Genomic DNA, 14,229 nt, shown 5'->3' on the forward strand with positions numbered 1-14,229 from the left:
GACAAAGAAGGAGATTCTACATAGAGAGCGTGAGAAGGTAGGCACCAAATTAAGAAGCACAACCTAAAGAGATGAAACTCAGGATTATTCATCATCTCAGGCTGAGAGAGGACCGGATTGAGATGTATAAAAGTATCAGAGATATGGATAGAATCGATAGAAAGCAAAGGGGAGTAACAGTCTCGTGATATCATCATTAGATTATTATGAGACTCATTTATTTATTATGAGATCTGGATTTGAATACTACCATGGCATTTGGTGAAATTTGAATTCAATAAATATCTAGAATTATGAGTCCAATGATGACCATAAAACCATTGTTGATTGTCAGGAAAAACCCATCTGGTTCACTAGTGTCCTTTAGGAAAGGAAACAGTCATCCTTATTTGGTTTGGCCTACACACAACTTCAGACCCACAGCACTTAACTGCCCTCTAAGCATTAAGGGATGTGCAGTAAATGCTGCCCTATCCACAAGTAACAAAGAAGATTGATGAGGGCAGAGCAGTAGATGTGATCTATATGGACTTCAGTAAGACTTTCGACAAGGTTCCCCATGGGAGACTGATTAGCAAGGTTAGATCTCACAGAATACAGGGAGAACTAGCCATTTGGATACAGAACTGGCTCAAAGATAGAAGATAGAGGGTGGTGCTGGAGGGTTGTTTTTCAGACTGGAGGCCTGTGACCAGTGGAATGCCACAAGGATCGGTGCTGGGCCCTCTACGTTTTGTCATTTACTTAAATGATTTGGATGCGAGCATAATAGGTACAATTAGTAAGTTTGCAGATGACACCAAAATTGGAGGTGTAGTGGACAACGAAGAGTGTTACCTCGGATTACAACAGGATCTGGACCATATGGGCCAATGGGCTGAGAAGTGGCAGATGAAGTTTAATTCAGATAAATGCGAGGTGCTGCATTTTGGGAAAGCAAATCTTAGCAGGACTTATACACTTAATGGTAAGGTCCTAGGGAGTGTTGCTGAACAAAGAGACCTTGGAGCGCAGGTTCATAACTCCTTGAAAGTGGACTCGCAGGTAGATAGGATAATGAAGAAGGCGTTTGGTATGCTTTCCTTTATTGGTCAGAGTATTGAGTACAGGAGTTGGGAGGTCATGTTGCGGCTGTACAGGACATTGGTTAGGCCACCGTTGAAATATTGCATGCATTTCTGGTCTCCTTCCTATCGGAAAGATGTTGTGCAACTTGAAAGGGTTCAGAAAAGATTTACAAGGATGTTGCCAGGGTTGGAGGATCTGAGCTACAGGGAGAGGCTGAACAGGCTGAGGCTGTTTTCCCTGGAGGGTCGAAGGCTGAGGGGTGACCTTATAGAGGTTTACAAAATTATGAGGGGCATGGATAGGATAAATAGACAAAGTCTTTTCCCTGGGTTCAGGGAGTCCAGAACTAGAAGGCATAGGTTTAGGGTGAGAGGGGAACGATACAAAAGAGACCTGGGGCAACTTTTTCACGCAGAGGGTGGTACATGTATGGAATGAGCTGCCAGAGGATGTGGTGGAGGCTGGTACAGTTGCAACATTTAAGAGACATTTGGATGGGCATATGAATAGGAAGGGTTTGGGGGGATATGGGCTGGGTGCTGGGCAGGTGGGAGTAGATTGGGCTGGGATATCTGGTTGGCATGGATGGGTTGGACCGAAGGGTCTGTTTCCATGCTGTACATCTCTATGACTCTGTGACCTCGAGGAGAATTTGACAGAGTATTTCACCAAGGATCTCTGGCAAAATTGGAGTTGGTGTGAAGCAGAGGACAACCTCCCTGCTGGTTGGAGTCATACCTGGCATAAGTGAAAGAGGTTGTGATTGTTGGTCCATCATCTCAGTCCCAGTACACCATTGAAAGAGTTCTTCAGTGTGGTGCCTCGCTCCAACCATCTTCAGCTGTTTTGTGAAAGACCACCCTTCCATCAAACGGTCAGAAGATGGTGTAATTAAGAGACCTAAGGGGCAACGTTTTCATGCAGAGGGTGGTACATGTATGGATTGAGCTGCCAGTGGATGTGGTGGAGGCTGGTACAATTGCAACATTTAAGAGGCATTTGGATGGGTATATGAATAGGAAGGGTTTGGGGGGATATGAGCCGGGTGCTGGTAGGTGGGACTAAATTGGGTGGGGAGATCTGATCAGCATGGACGGGTTGGACCGCAGGGTTTGTTTCCACGCTGTACATCTCTCTGACTCTCTCTTGTGAATTAATTTTTAAAAATGCTCCCCTTTAGTTGAAAGGTCAGTAACAAAGCAACACAATTTTAAGGTTGAAGGCATGGGATTTAGGAAAGAATTTGAGGCAAACCCTTTCACCCAGAGAGTGGTGGCGACTTGGGATGCATTGCCAGGGAGGGTAGTTGAGGTGGGTGACCTCACAACCTTTAAAAAGGACTTGATTGAGTATTTGAAATTTCACTGCATCCAAGGCTGTAGGCTATTGCTGGAAAGGGGGTCTAGTATAGATTCAGCATGGTTTTGGCAGTACATACGCAATTGGCCGAAGGGTCTCTTCCGTAATGCATAATTCTATGTTTCTAATTGTTGAGTAGAGTACAATTTGAATCACCTCACTTTAGAAGTGAACTCTTTAGAGAAGGTGCAGAAAAGATTTATAGTACAGTTCCAGAGACAAAGGGCTTCAGATTGTACACAAATTGAAGTAGCTGGGTTATTCTAGAGTTGAGAGAAAATTTGATAGAAGTGACAAAAATTATGAGTTTTCTACGAGATACAATAGATGGAGACAAACTATTCCTATTGTCAAAAGGGTCAAGAACTGGAGGACATCAAATTAATGTCTAGAAAAGTTTCAATGCAACATGAGATTTGTTTTACACAGTTAGTGGGTTCCCTGGTCTACTAATGCAATTAGGAATTGGACAACCACCTGAAGAGAAAAAAATGTATTGGAATATTGGAAAAGAATTGAGGATTAGGATTTGCTGAAATACTCTTACACAGGATGAGATGGACAAAACAAGCCAAAGGCTTCTCTTTTTGTAAGTGACCATGCCATGGTTCTAATAAATAAGCTGACAATTTAAGAAACATAATTTTGGCAAACTTCATGTAAGTGGGCGTCCTTGATAGAACATGTTATTTCTATTATGCAGTTACTTAAAGAAACCAAATTCTGGAAAAAAAACTACCATGTTTTTTAAAATTCTGAACCTCACAGTGGACCCAGGTTCGATTCAAGCCTTGGGTGACTGCCTATATGGAGTTTTTAACCTGTGCGTTAAACATTGAACTCCACTAACCTTGGAGAAACTAGTTGAGTTCAGTCAGTGATAATCTCTGGGCTGCACATTGAACCGATGAGCCTTCAATTGTCCCTTGCTGCCAGCAGCCAAAACTATCTGTCCATCGTAACTCTTCTGATGCATTATTTTTCAGAGCTCCATATTGTATCATTACTTACTGCCTTCCATTTGAGTCAGCTTCAGATTGTCCAACAGTATCAAACTTTTAGCGTTGATTCAACAGTTTTGTTGCTCTAACACTTCCTACTCCTATTCTTTCCCTAAATGCTTTCCTTAAAAACCCTCCCAAACTTAACATCTCATAACAGCCAATTAACGAAGTGTGAAGTATGCTTTTACTTGTTGTTTGGGGTCCAGCTTTCAGAAAACAAGAGACTTCAATTTCATACATTACACATGCTCCAGTTCATTTTCTGGGATTTAGTTCCAGTATGGAACTAGTTGTAATCAGAAAGCGTGTGTTTAACTGGTCTGTTAGACAGAAAAAAAAGGATAAGGCGTAGCACAGTGGCTCTGTGCTTAGCATTACTGCCTCACAGTGGACCTAGGTTCAATTCAAGCCTTGGAGTTTGCACATTCTCCCAGAGGGCTTCTGTGAATGTTTCCAATGGGTGCTGCACTTTCTTCCCACAGTCCAAAGATGCGCAGATTAGGTGAATTGGCCAGGCTGAATTGCCCCAGTGATATGCAGGTTGAGTGGGTTAACTATGGTAAGTGCATGGTTACAGGGATAAGGTGGGGAGCTGGGTCTGGGTACGATGCTCTTCAGGAGGGTCAGTGCGGACTTGATGGCCCAAATGCCCTCTGTCCACATTCTAGGGATTCTATGAAAGATGAAAACTAGCTATTTTGAAATTTCATAGATGTTGTGGAGATGTATTGTGAAAAATGTTAATTCATAAAATCTTCTATTGAAATTGTATATCTTCACATACAGGACAAAATATAAATTCATCCACAGTCAATATTCACCACAGTTAAATAAGATGCTAGTACCAGCATGCAATAAATCCTGGGATCTGTGCACTCTTATGACTCACAGAATTCTTGTAGAAAAGATGTTCCAAGAGACTCTGATCATAATGAGGATCATTCAGTTCACTTTCATCCAAAACACTACTTCCTGCAGATAGGGACTCTGGAAGAGAGCCCAGGCCATCCCAGTCATGAAGAGGGATCGAGTCAGAGCTGTGGGCAAAGAGATTAAAACGAAGTTTAAAAATTAAAATTAATTCATTGCAGATGAACAATAAATAGCAACCTGATCGTTTATGTTAAAAAATATTCCAATAACACAAATTTCACAGAAATACTAGAGAAAACCTGGGTGAAGAATTAAAAACTTGGCAAAAAGGGTTGTAATCATACATTATAAGCTATTAAAGGAGTAGGTCATGCAACACTTCAAGCCTGCTCCATGATCCAATAAAGTTATAGCTGATGTGAATATCATTCTATTTCTATTGTTGTGCCTACCCCAATACCCCTCGCTAAGGAGGGTCTCAACAGAATCTTGCATGAATACAAAATCTGTATACAGGTGAAGAAGGTTGTAAAAGATTGTTGTGATTTAGCTATTATCAAACATACTAAATAAAATAATCTACAACATGCTAAAAGTTTGTTTAGTCTTTTTCCCAATGTTATGAAAGCCTTTAAAAGATTCTAATACAGAATCCATATCTTTGTCAAAAACTACAGCACATGGCTACAGCATATGGATTTCAGTCATTGAATAAGGCACTTCACTAATACCTTCTCAAGGCTAATTAGGGATAATGCTGGTTTAGCCAATGGCACCCAAATCCCACCAGCGAATGAGAAAAACTAATCAGTTTTTAGATGGACCACATCTTGTGTCCATTCGGCTGAAACTGATCTATTAACTTGCAGACAAAAACAAAAACATTACCTCTGTCAATCAGTGGCAGAGGTAAATAACTGAGTTACTCAGTTTCCAGTTTGCTTGACAGAAGTGAATTCGAAAGACTAGCAAACATCAGAGAACAAATTCCTCCTCATCTCTGTCTTACAAAACTGTACATCCTTGTTCTAGATTTCCTTGGAACTGAAAATTCCTCTCAACATCTATCCTGATAAGTCTCATCAGGCTCACAGATGTTTAAATAAGATCATTTTTCATTCCTCTAAACTATAATGGGTACAGACCCAATCTGTCTAAGCTGTCCTTTACTGATAAGGAAGCATCTATGGCAAAGTCTACATTTATTGTCCATCCTCATAAGACATCATCATTCCAGGTTTGAAACTAGTGAACTTTCTTTGTATTGCTTCCTTCCTAAGTAAACTAAAACTCTCCGCAGCATTCTAACTGAGGTTTCACCAGTGCCCTATACTGTTATATCCAAGACTTCCCTGCTTTTCAACTTCATCCCCTTGTAATTGAAGGGGTTAAATCAGTTTCAGGTAGAGTTACATTTTCAGTTATACTGTAAAAGTAAACGGGAATCACAAATATAAAAGGCAATTAGGAGTACAAGAACTGCACTATCAGCAGATAGAGCCCTCCGTGGGTGAAATACAGACACTTCCAGGAAAAGGTGGGAACCAGCACACAATGAGAGACAACTAGACAGAGAAGTGCAAATTGTAATATTTATGTTTTAATGATATGTACAAAGTTGAAAGTGCTTGTAATCCAGAGGGAGTTTTACACTACACAGTGAGAAAAGTACTGAGGAGACAGGAGGCTAGTTACTCACCTAATCTCTGGCTTGCTCTTGTAATATTTATATGACTGGCCCAGTTCAGTTTCTGGTCAATGCCTACATCCTGGAAGGTTACCAATTTAGCAATAGTAATGTCAATGAATGCCACAGGATACATTTAGATTTGCTGTTGTTTAAGATGGTCATTGGTTGGCACAAGTATGACATAAAATATCAATTGTCATTTATCAGACCAAGCCTGGATGTTGCCCAGGGCTTGGACATGAAGATGGAATGTTTCAGTATCTGAAGAGTTCTGAATGGCAGTAATTAATGTGCAATTACCAACAAACACCACCATCTTCTGACCGTTTGATGGAAGGGTGGTCTTTCACAAAACAGCTGAAGATGGTTGGAGCGAGGCACCACACTGAAGAACTCTTTCAATGGTGTACTAGGACTGAGATGATGGACCAACAATCACAACCTCTTTCACTTATGCCAGGTATGACTCCAACCAGCAGGGAGGTTGTCCTCTGCTTCACACCAACTCCAATTTTGCCAGAGATCCTTGGTGAAATACTCTGTCAAATTCTCCTCGAGGTCACAGAGTCATAGAGATGTATAGCATGGAAACAGACCCTTCGGTCCAACCCATCCATGCCAACCAGATATCCCAGCCCAATCTACTCCCACCTGCCCAGCACCCAGCCCATATCCCCCCAAACCCTTCCTATTCATATGCCCATCCAAATGTCTCTTAAATGTTGCAACTGTACCAGCCTCCACCACATCCTCTGGCAGCTCATTCCATACATGTACCACCCTCTGCGTGAAAAAGTTGCCCGAGGTCTCTTTTGTATCGTTCCCCTCTCACCCTAAACCTATGCCTTCTAGTTCTGGACTCCCTGAACCCAGGGAAAAGACTTTGTCTATTTATCCTATCCATGCCCCTCATAATTTTGTAAACCTCTATAAGGTCACCCCTCAGCCTCCAACCCTCCAGGGAAAACAGCCTCAGCCTGTTCAGCCTCTCCCTGTAGCTCAGATCCTCCAACCCTGGCAACATCCTTGTAAATCTTTTCTGAACCCTTTCAAGTTGCACAACATCTTTCCGATAGGAAGGAGACCAGAAATGCATGCAATATTTCAACGGTGGCCTAACCAATGTCCTGTACAGCCGCAACATGACCTCCCAACTCCTGTACTCAATACTCTGAACAATAAAGGAAAGCATACCAAACGCCTTCTTCACTATCCTATCTACCTGCGACTCCACTTTCAAGGAGCTATGAACCTGCGCTCCAAGGTCTCTTTGTTCAGCAACACTCCCTAGGACCTTACCATTAAGTGTATAAGTCCTGCTAAGATTTGCTTTCCCAAAATGCAGCACCTCGCATTTATCTGAATTAAACTTCATCTGCCACTTCTCAGTCCATTGGCCCATCTGGTCCAGATCTTGTTGTAATCCGAGGTAACCCTCTTTGCTGTCCATTACACCTCCAATTTTGGTGTCATCTGCAAACTTACTAACTGTACCTCTTATGCTCGCATCCAAATCATTTAAGTAAATGACAAAAAGTAGAGGGCCCAGCACCGATCCTTGTGGCACTCCACTGGTCACAGACCTCCAGTCTAAAAAGCAACCTTCCACCACCACCCTCTGTCTTCTACCTTTGAGCCAGTTCTGTATCCAAATGGCTAGTTCTCCTTGTATTCCATGAGATCTAACCTAGCTAATCAGTCTCCCATGGGGAACCTTGTCGAACGCCTTACTGAAGTCCATATAGTTAACCACTACTGCTCTGCCCTCATCAATCTTCTTTGTTATTTCTTCAAAAAACTCAATCAAGTTTGTGTGACATGATTTCCCACGCACAAAGCCATGTTGACTCTCCCGAATCAGTCCTTGCCTTTCCAAGTATATGTATATCCTATCCCTCAGGATTCCCTCCAACAACTTGCCCACCACCGAGGTCAGGCTCACGGGTCTATAGTCCCCTGGCTTGTCTTTACCACCCTTCTTAAACAGTGGCACCACGTTTGCCAAGTTAAGGTAAATGTTCTTAATTGCCTGAGAGCATCTTGTTATCACTTGGTGAACACAGATGTTTTTATCTTCTGCCTACCTTGGGTTCCCCCCTTTTTCTAAGCATCCCAGCCTGTCTAATTTCTAGTGTGCAGCAAATGTGTTCTATAATTCAACATTACATTTTAGTCTAAATATTTAAAGGCAAGTTTTAAGACTATAGATTTTCTCAGCAGTACCAGTGAATGTCAAGGGGAGACTGTCAGATCGTCTCTTATTGGAAAAAGCCATTGTGTGGCACTTACAGGATGTGAATATTATTTACCACTTATCAGCCTCAGCCTGGGAGCATCTTCACTTCCTATATTATACTGAAGGGAAGGAGCAACTCAATCTGTTGAGCCCAGAAGCCTAAGATACTCCTGCAACGTTGCACTGTGAACAATATGTTTAACCTCCAAAGACCACAACCATCTTCTTTTGTGATTGATATGAATTTAACCAGTCAAGACTTTTCTCCAAGTCCCACTAGCTTTAATTTTACTGGAGGCCGCACCCAGTCTTGCTGTCAAGAATAGTCATTGTCACCACACCTCTGGGGTTTAGCTCTTTTGTCCATATTAGAACCAAGGCTGTAATGAGTTCAAAAGCAGAGAGGCCCAAAGTGAGTAATGATTTAGAGCAGACTATCGCTGAATTGGAAATACCCTACATCAGGTGGACAGTACACGTGAGGAATTTTTCATATTAGTAGAAAGATGCCAAGAATGTAGCCATATGAAAATAAGGAGCAGCTAATTCTGGAACATGGGTAATCAGCCAGGTGTTTACTTGTATATGTTTGACCCGATGAGTGAAACTTCATTGGCTCCAGAGCCGATTCTGCAGACTCCCAGAGCCACAGTGCACCTATCTATATACAGTACTATTGTGAGACAGGAAATGTCCAAAGCTAATGATGGTGAAAGAGTTCACGAGGTTGGCTATGAGATATGACTTAGTGAGTAAAACTATGCTTACTTCTATAATGTCAGGCTTTGCTCGACTGATCTGTAAATTATTTAATCAAATGTGCCAGAAGTATCCAGATGTCAGCAAAGGCTTCACATAGCTGATCTGAAAAACTTTGTTTCACACCTTTCTACACTAATCTGATGTGCCATCCTTACCCAGTTTGGCCTCGAGTGCAACCTGCAGAGAGTGGAGTGCGACACTTTGGTCAATGGGAGTTAGATGAAATAGGGAAGGAAGTTGTTTTTCTGCTGCTTTCTTTGCCTAATGAAATTTTCAGATCAGTGGGGACAGGAGCAGGCCAAAGCCCAAGGGCTCAGAGATTATCAAAAGATTAACTGAAAAGCAGCAGGAATAAGTCAAACTCAGAGAATAAGAGTAGACTAAATTTAAGGTAAATGGAGTATCTTTACGATCAAGTTAAAAATCACACAACACCAAGTTGTAGTCCAACAGGTCCAACTGGAAGCACCAGCTCTCGGAGCAACACTCCATCATCAGGTGGTTGTCTGATGAAAGAGCAGCACTCCGAAAGCCAGTGCCCCCAACCAAACCCGCTGGACCACAACCCGGTGCCACGCGATCCACAACCCTGTACACCCCAGTCCAACACCGGCATCTCCAAATCTTTATGATTAAGTAATTAGAAAGGTTTGCAAGTAAGACCAAGTTAGTGCAAGATTAAGATATAGTAGATGAGGTCAACAGAATGGAATATGTGACCTACTACATATGGGAAGTCATGGACCCTGCTGTCATCCAAGGTGTGTGCAGAAAGTTTTCTTAACTGTAGAAATCTGGGTCCGTGTTTTGGAGCTTAAGCAATGGCTGAAGACAATATGGAACACACCCAAAATTGAGTGTTAGGTGGATAGGAGGTTCAGAGAGGTGGGTCCACTGCAATTCCAGGGACTGGAGGAAAGAAGGGAATTGGTGACCACCAAACAGTCAAAGAGAATCCCCAGGCAAGTAATACAGGAGTCCCCTATGGACCCTCTCACAAATCGGTTTTCCATTTGGAAACCTGATGAGGGCACTGATTCCTCAAGGGAACACAGACAAAACCAAGTTTCTGGCACCACAAGCAGCCTGCTTACAACAGAGGGAGAGGAAAAAAAAAACAGGAGTAAAAGTGAAAGGGTATTCATTAGTTTGAGGAACTGATAGATGTTTCTGCAGCTAGAGGCATGACTTCAGGATCGTGTGTTGCCTTCCTGGTCCCAGGATCAGTGATGTCACTGAGTGGCTGCAGGGCATCCTGAAAAGCAGGGTAACAAGACAGCAGTCATGGTACACATTGATACCAATGACATAGATCGAATGAGTGATGAGGCCCTATATCAAGAATTGAGGGAGTTAGGCAGTAGACTAAACAGCATGATCTCAAACAGATGTGATTTCTGGCTTACACTCAGTGCAACATGTTAGCAAGTACAGAAATAAGGGAACAGGGCAGATGAATGAGAGGCTCAAGAGTTAGTGCAGGAGAGAACGTTATAAATTCTTGGACCACTCCAACAGTTTCAGGGGAAGCTAGAACCTGTAAGGAAGGGACGGTCTGCACCTGAACCAAAATGGGACCAATATTCTTGCAGGTTGGTTTGCTAGTGTTGGGAGAAATTTATACAGTTCTAATTTGGCAGTGGGAAGGAAAACAGTGTTAGCACAGTAGGGATCAGCGTACTTTAGCAAAGAAACCAAGGCACAGGGAGTCCAGCTATGTTAATTTCTAAGGCGTAAGGTGACACTGGATGACCTCAATTTAATGTGAGAAGTATTATAGATAAAACAGATTAGTTAAAGGCATGAGTTAACACATGGAATTGAGAAGTTGCTGCAATCACAGAGACGCAGTTGAGGAAAGAGTAAGACAGGCAACTCAACATTTCAGCAAAAAAATGGGTTTTGAATTGGGAGAAGACAGATTTTATTTCAAATAAACAGGAAATTGTTCTTTCAGCACCATCTAGTGACGAACTAAAGAACTGCAACAGCCAATCTTCATAATACACCATGTAGAGATGCCAGTGGTTGGACTGGGATGGACAAAGCTAAGAATCACACAACACCAGGCCATAGTCCAACAGGTCCACTTGGAAGCACTAACTTTTGGAGTGCTGCATGAATGGCTGTATTTGTGGTTAGAGGGGTGATTGTGCTTAGGGTGTCAATCAAGTGGATCCTTAGTCCTGTATGGTGTCAAGTTTCTTGAATGTTATTGGAGCTGTGCTCATCCAGTCAAGTGGAAATTATTCTATCACACTGCTGACTTGTGCCTTGTGGATGGTGGACAGCCTTTGAAGGTCATCTCACCCCTGGGATCTAGCTCTTCAATCCCAGCTTAGATCAAGGCTGTAACATGGTCAAAAACTGAGTGACCTTTGCAAAACCCAAACTGGGTGTCAGTGAGCAGGTACTGCTTCAAAACACTGTTGATGGCACATACATCAGTTTACTGATGTTCTAGTGTAGACTGATGAGGAGGTAATTGGCCGGGTTGGTTTTGTCCTGCCTTTTGTGCATAGGACATGCCTGGATAATTTTCCACTTTGCTGGGTAGGTGCTGGTGTTGCCACTGTAATAGAACAGCTTGGCTAGGGGCAGGGTAAGCTCTTGAGCACAAATCTTCAATACTGTGAGACTCTGGTAGAACCTAAACTGAGCATCAATGAAGTTATCACCGGGTGAGTGGTACCTCCCATTGTCTTATTGATTATCAAGATTCAACTGATAGTGTAATAGCTTGCTGGGTTAGTTTGTCTTGCTTATTGGAACAGGACATACCTGGGCACTTTTTCACATTGCTGAGGAGAATTTAGTGTTGGAACTGTTGGATCAGCTTGGCAAGGTATAGTGCTACTTTTGCAGCACTCATCTCCAGTACTAGAATTGCCAGAATGTTGCCAGGTTTGCCTTCAATGATTTCTTGATGTCACGTGGAGTGAGTCAAATTTGAATTTATCTGGTATTTTGTAACTTAACCCATCCTCTATTCAAACCAATTTTTTTTGGAAATTCAAACACCCTACATCTACCAGGACCCCAATATCTGACTTGCTTATTACAATCTTAATTATCTGTAATACATGCAGCAGCACAAATACCCTTCCCAAAAGCACAATGACTCTATCTTACAAAATCACAATACAGTCAAGTAGAGTCCTTTTGTGAAGGAATTTTACAAAATCATAATACAGTCAATGTCCTTTTACTCCGTCATAATAATGGATTCCAACATTTATTTGCAATGCAGATTTTAAGTGGAATGGAAACTATTTGCCTGGAAACAGTAAACAAAGATCTGTGAAGTCTGTAATTGTTATTAATATTGGTTAAAATGAACTGAAGAATTAATTTTCTCGGATGAGATGTGGTCTATATGATCTGGCAATCCTGGAAGCAGGACCAGAAAAGAGGTTAAGGTACAGATACATAGAAGAACTACAAGCAGAAGAGGTGGAGGGTAAAAGTTAAAAAAAGAAGTCAAACCATGATAGAAAGAGGAGCACATTGAACTATTTGCAAAAAGCAAGTAACTCCCAGGAAGAGGTCATTTTCCTCTGTTTGACATAAAAAAAGTCAGGAACTTTTCTGTAAACTGGCTTAAAAAGATTCTTTAACTTAGAAATGTGTATGTGAAATTCTCAGAGGCATTAAAAAGTGAATACTTTCCCAAAAAGGCCAAATGATAAGCCAGGTTTTAACAGTTAGTCTTCTGATAAGGAACCCTGGCAAGTTGCAAAATCAAATCAGAAACAGGAAAAGTTCAGCATGTCTGGCAGCATCAGTGCAGAGAAATCAGAGTTAACGTCTCAGGTCGAGTGGTTTTTCCTAATGTTATATACCATTTATTGATAGTTCATAGTTGTTTATTTGTGATAGGAATTTACTTGCAATGACATGAACTGTTGACAGATTGTTTGTCAGCACTTCGTTAACTTGATTCCAGTATCCAGATAAATTGGAGATCTTGCAAACTTTGATAATACAATTAACCTTTGTGGCGACTCTGGGTGTAGTGAAGCTCAAGAATCACAACACTTTCCCAAAGGGGTCATAACAATTTTCAGAAGAAATGTATAACCATCATTCTTCACCAAATCACAGAACAGAAAAGCAAAATCTGTACAGTCATTTCTTTGATCTTTGTGACCCGAGAGAGAGAGGATTTGTAGAAGTTTGCCTTGCTAACGATAATCATACTTATGAAACTCAGAAGTGAAAACTGTTGACAGTTTTCCGTTGAAGACTTCTGACCTGCTCTGCACAAATAAAAAACAGCATATTATGAAACCATGTAGCTAGGTCATGCAATACACGCTGAAGGGGATTGCTAATGGTTGTTATGGATGTACATTTATTGCACTTATCACTATTAAGATTCAACTCCTAATTCGTGTTTGATTTACATTCATTTTAAACATATCCGAATCAAAGTTCCAAAAATGAAATCTTGTTGATAATTCCTTCTTCGGTGCATCATTTGATAAATTAGGTAATTCTGGTTTATTGTTCCCCAATGGGGAATCTTAACACTGACCTAAAGTCTCCTATTTCCCATCTCCCAGCTTCTCCTATTTCCCATCTCTCAGCTTAATACTCACTGATTCCCAAACATGCTTTTCTGAAAACTCCATGCCTAACTGAGCAATCAGTAATCTGTGTTCCATGCACATTCTACTCCAAAAAACAAGGAGATGCTACATCCATGGTTAAACATATTACTTAGGCTCAGGAACTTGGCCCCATGTTAAGGCAGGTTAGGAAGACTGTGTAATTTTAATTTTTCTATTTTTGATTGTAGACTAAAACGGAGAACAAAAAGGACTGTTTTAAAACCAATAACTGTGGGCGCAATAACATAGCACCAAAATAAGATTTAGCCAGTAAGAACAAGAGGTGGTCTGTGTAATTGTGACCAATTATGGATGCCAATGGTCAAAAGTCTGATGACAACTCTCTGATTGTTTTCTGGGCAGCTGTACAGTTTGTGACTGTGAATGATCCAGGGGCAGCCTTCAATTGCTGAAAGGGCATGTTGAGTGTGTTTCTCTCTACAGTAAAATGTCTGAAGCCCAAAGAAAGTCAAGTGCTTTATTCCCACCAGTTGTTGTAAACTGTTGCATTGAACTAAGTGGCTTTGTAAGTTCGTGTAATAATCACAGTGTGACTCCACGGAAGAAGTGCAATGACACTGGACAAAGTCATGGCAAGCAAAAGAAACATCTCAACAAACCTGG

The 14,229-nt window shown here is 41.5% G+C and overlaps 1 protein-coding gene across 1 annotated transcript in view; it reads right to left on the reverse strand.

Annotated features, from left to right (window-relative positions):
* The window catches only part of c2cd3 (C2 domain containing 3 centriole elongation regulator), a 163,303-nt gene that overhangs the window by 118,324 nt on the left and 30,750 nt on the right, over positions 1–14,229 (reverse strand). Inside the window, exon 8 of the mRNA XM_060826212.1 lies at positions 4,321–4,468. Coding sequence (XP_060682195.1) covers positions 4,321–4,468 — 148 coding nt within the window. The remainder of the gene's footprint in view (positions 1–4,320; positions 4,469–14,229) is intronic.

The sequence above is a fragment of the Hemiscyllium ocellatum genome, chromosome 6, assembly GCF_020745735.1.
Source record: "Hemiscyllium ocellatum isolate sHemOce1 chromosome 6, sHemOce1.pat.X.cur, whole genome shotgun sequence".
NCBI classification, from domain to species: Eukaryota; Metazoa; Chordata; class Chondrichthyes; order Orectolobiformes; family Hemiscylliidae; genus Hemiscyllium; species Hemiscyllium ocellatum.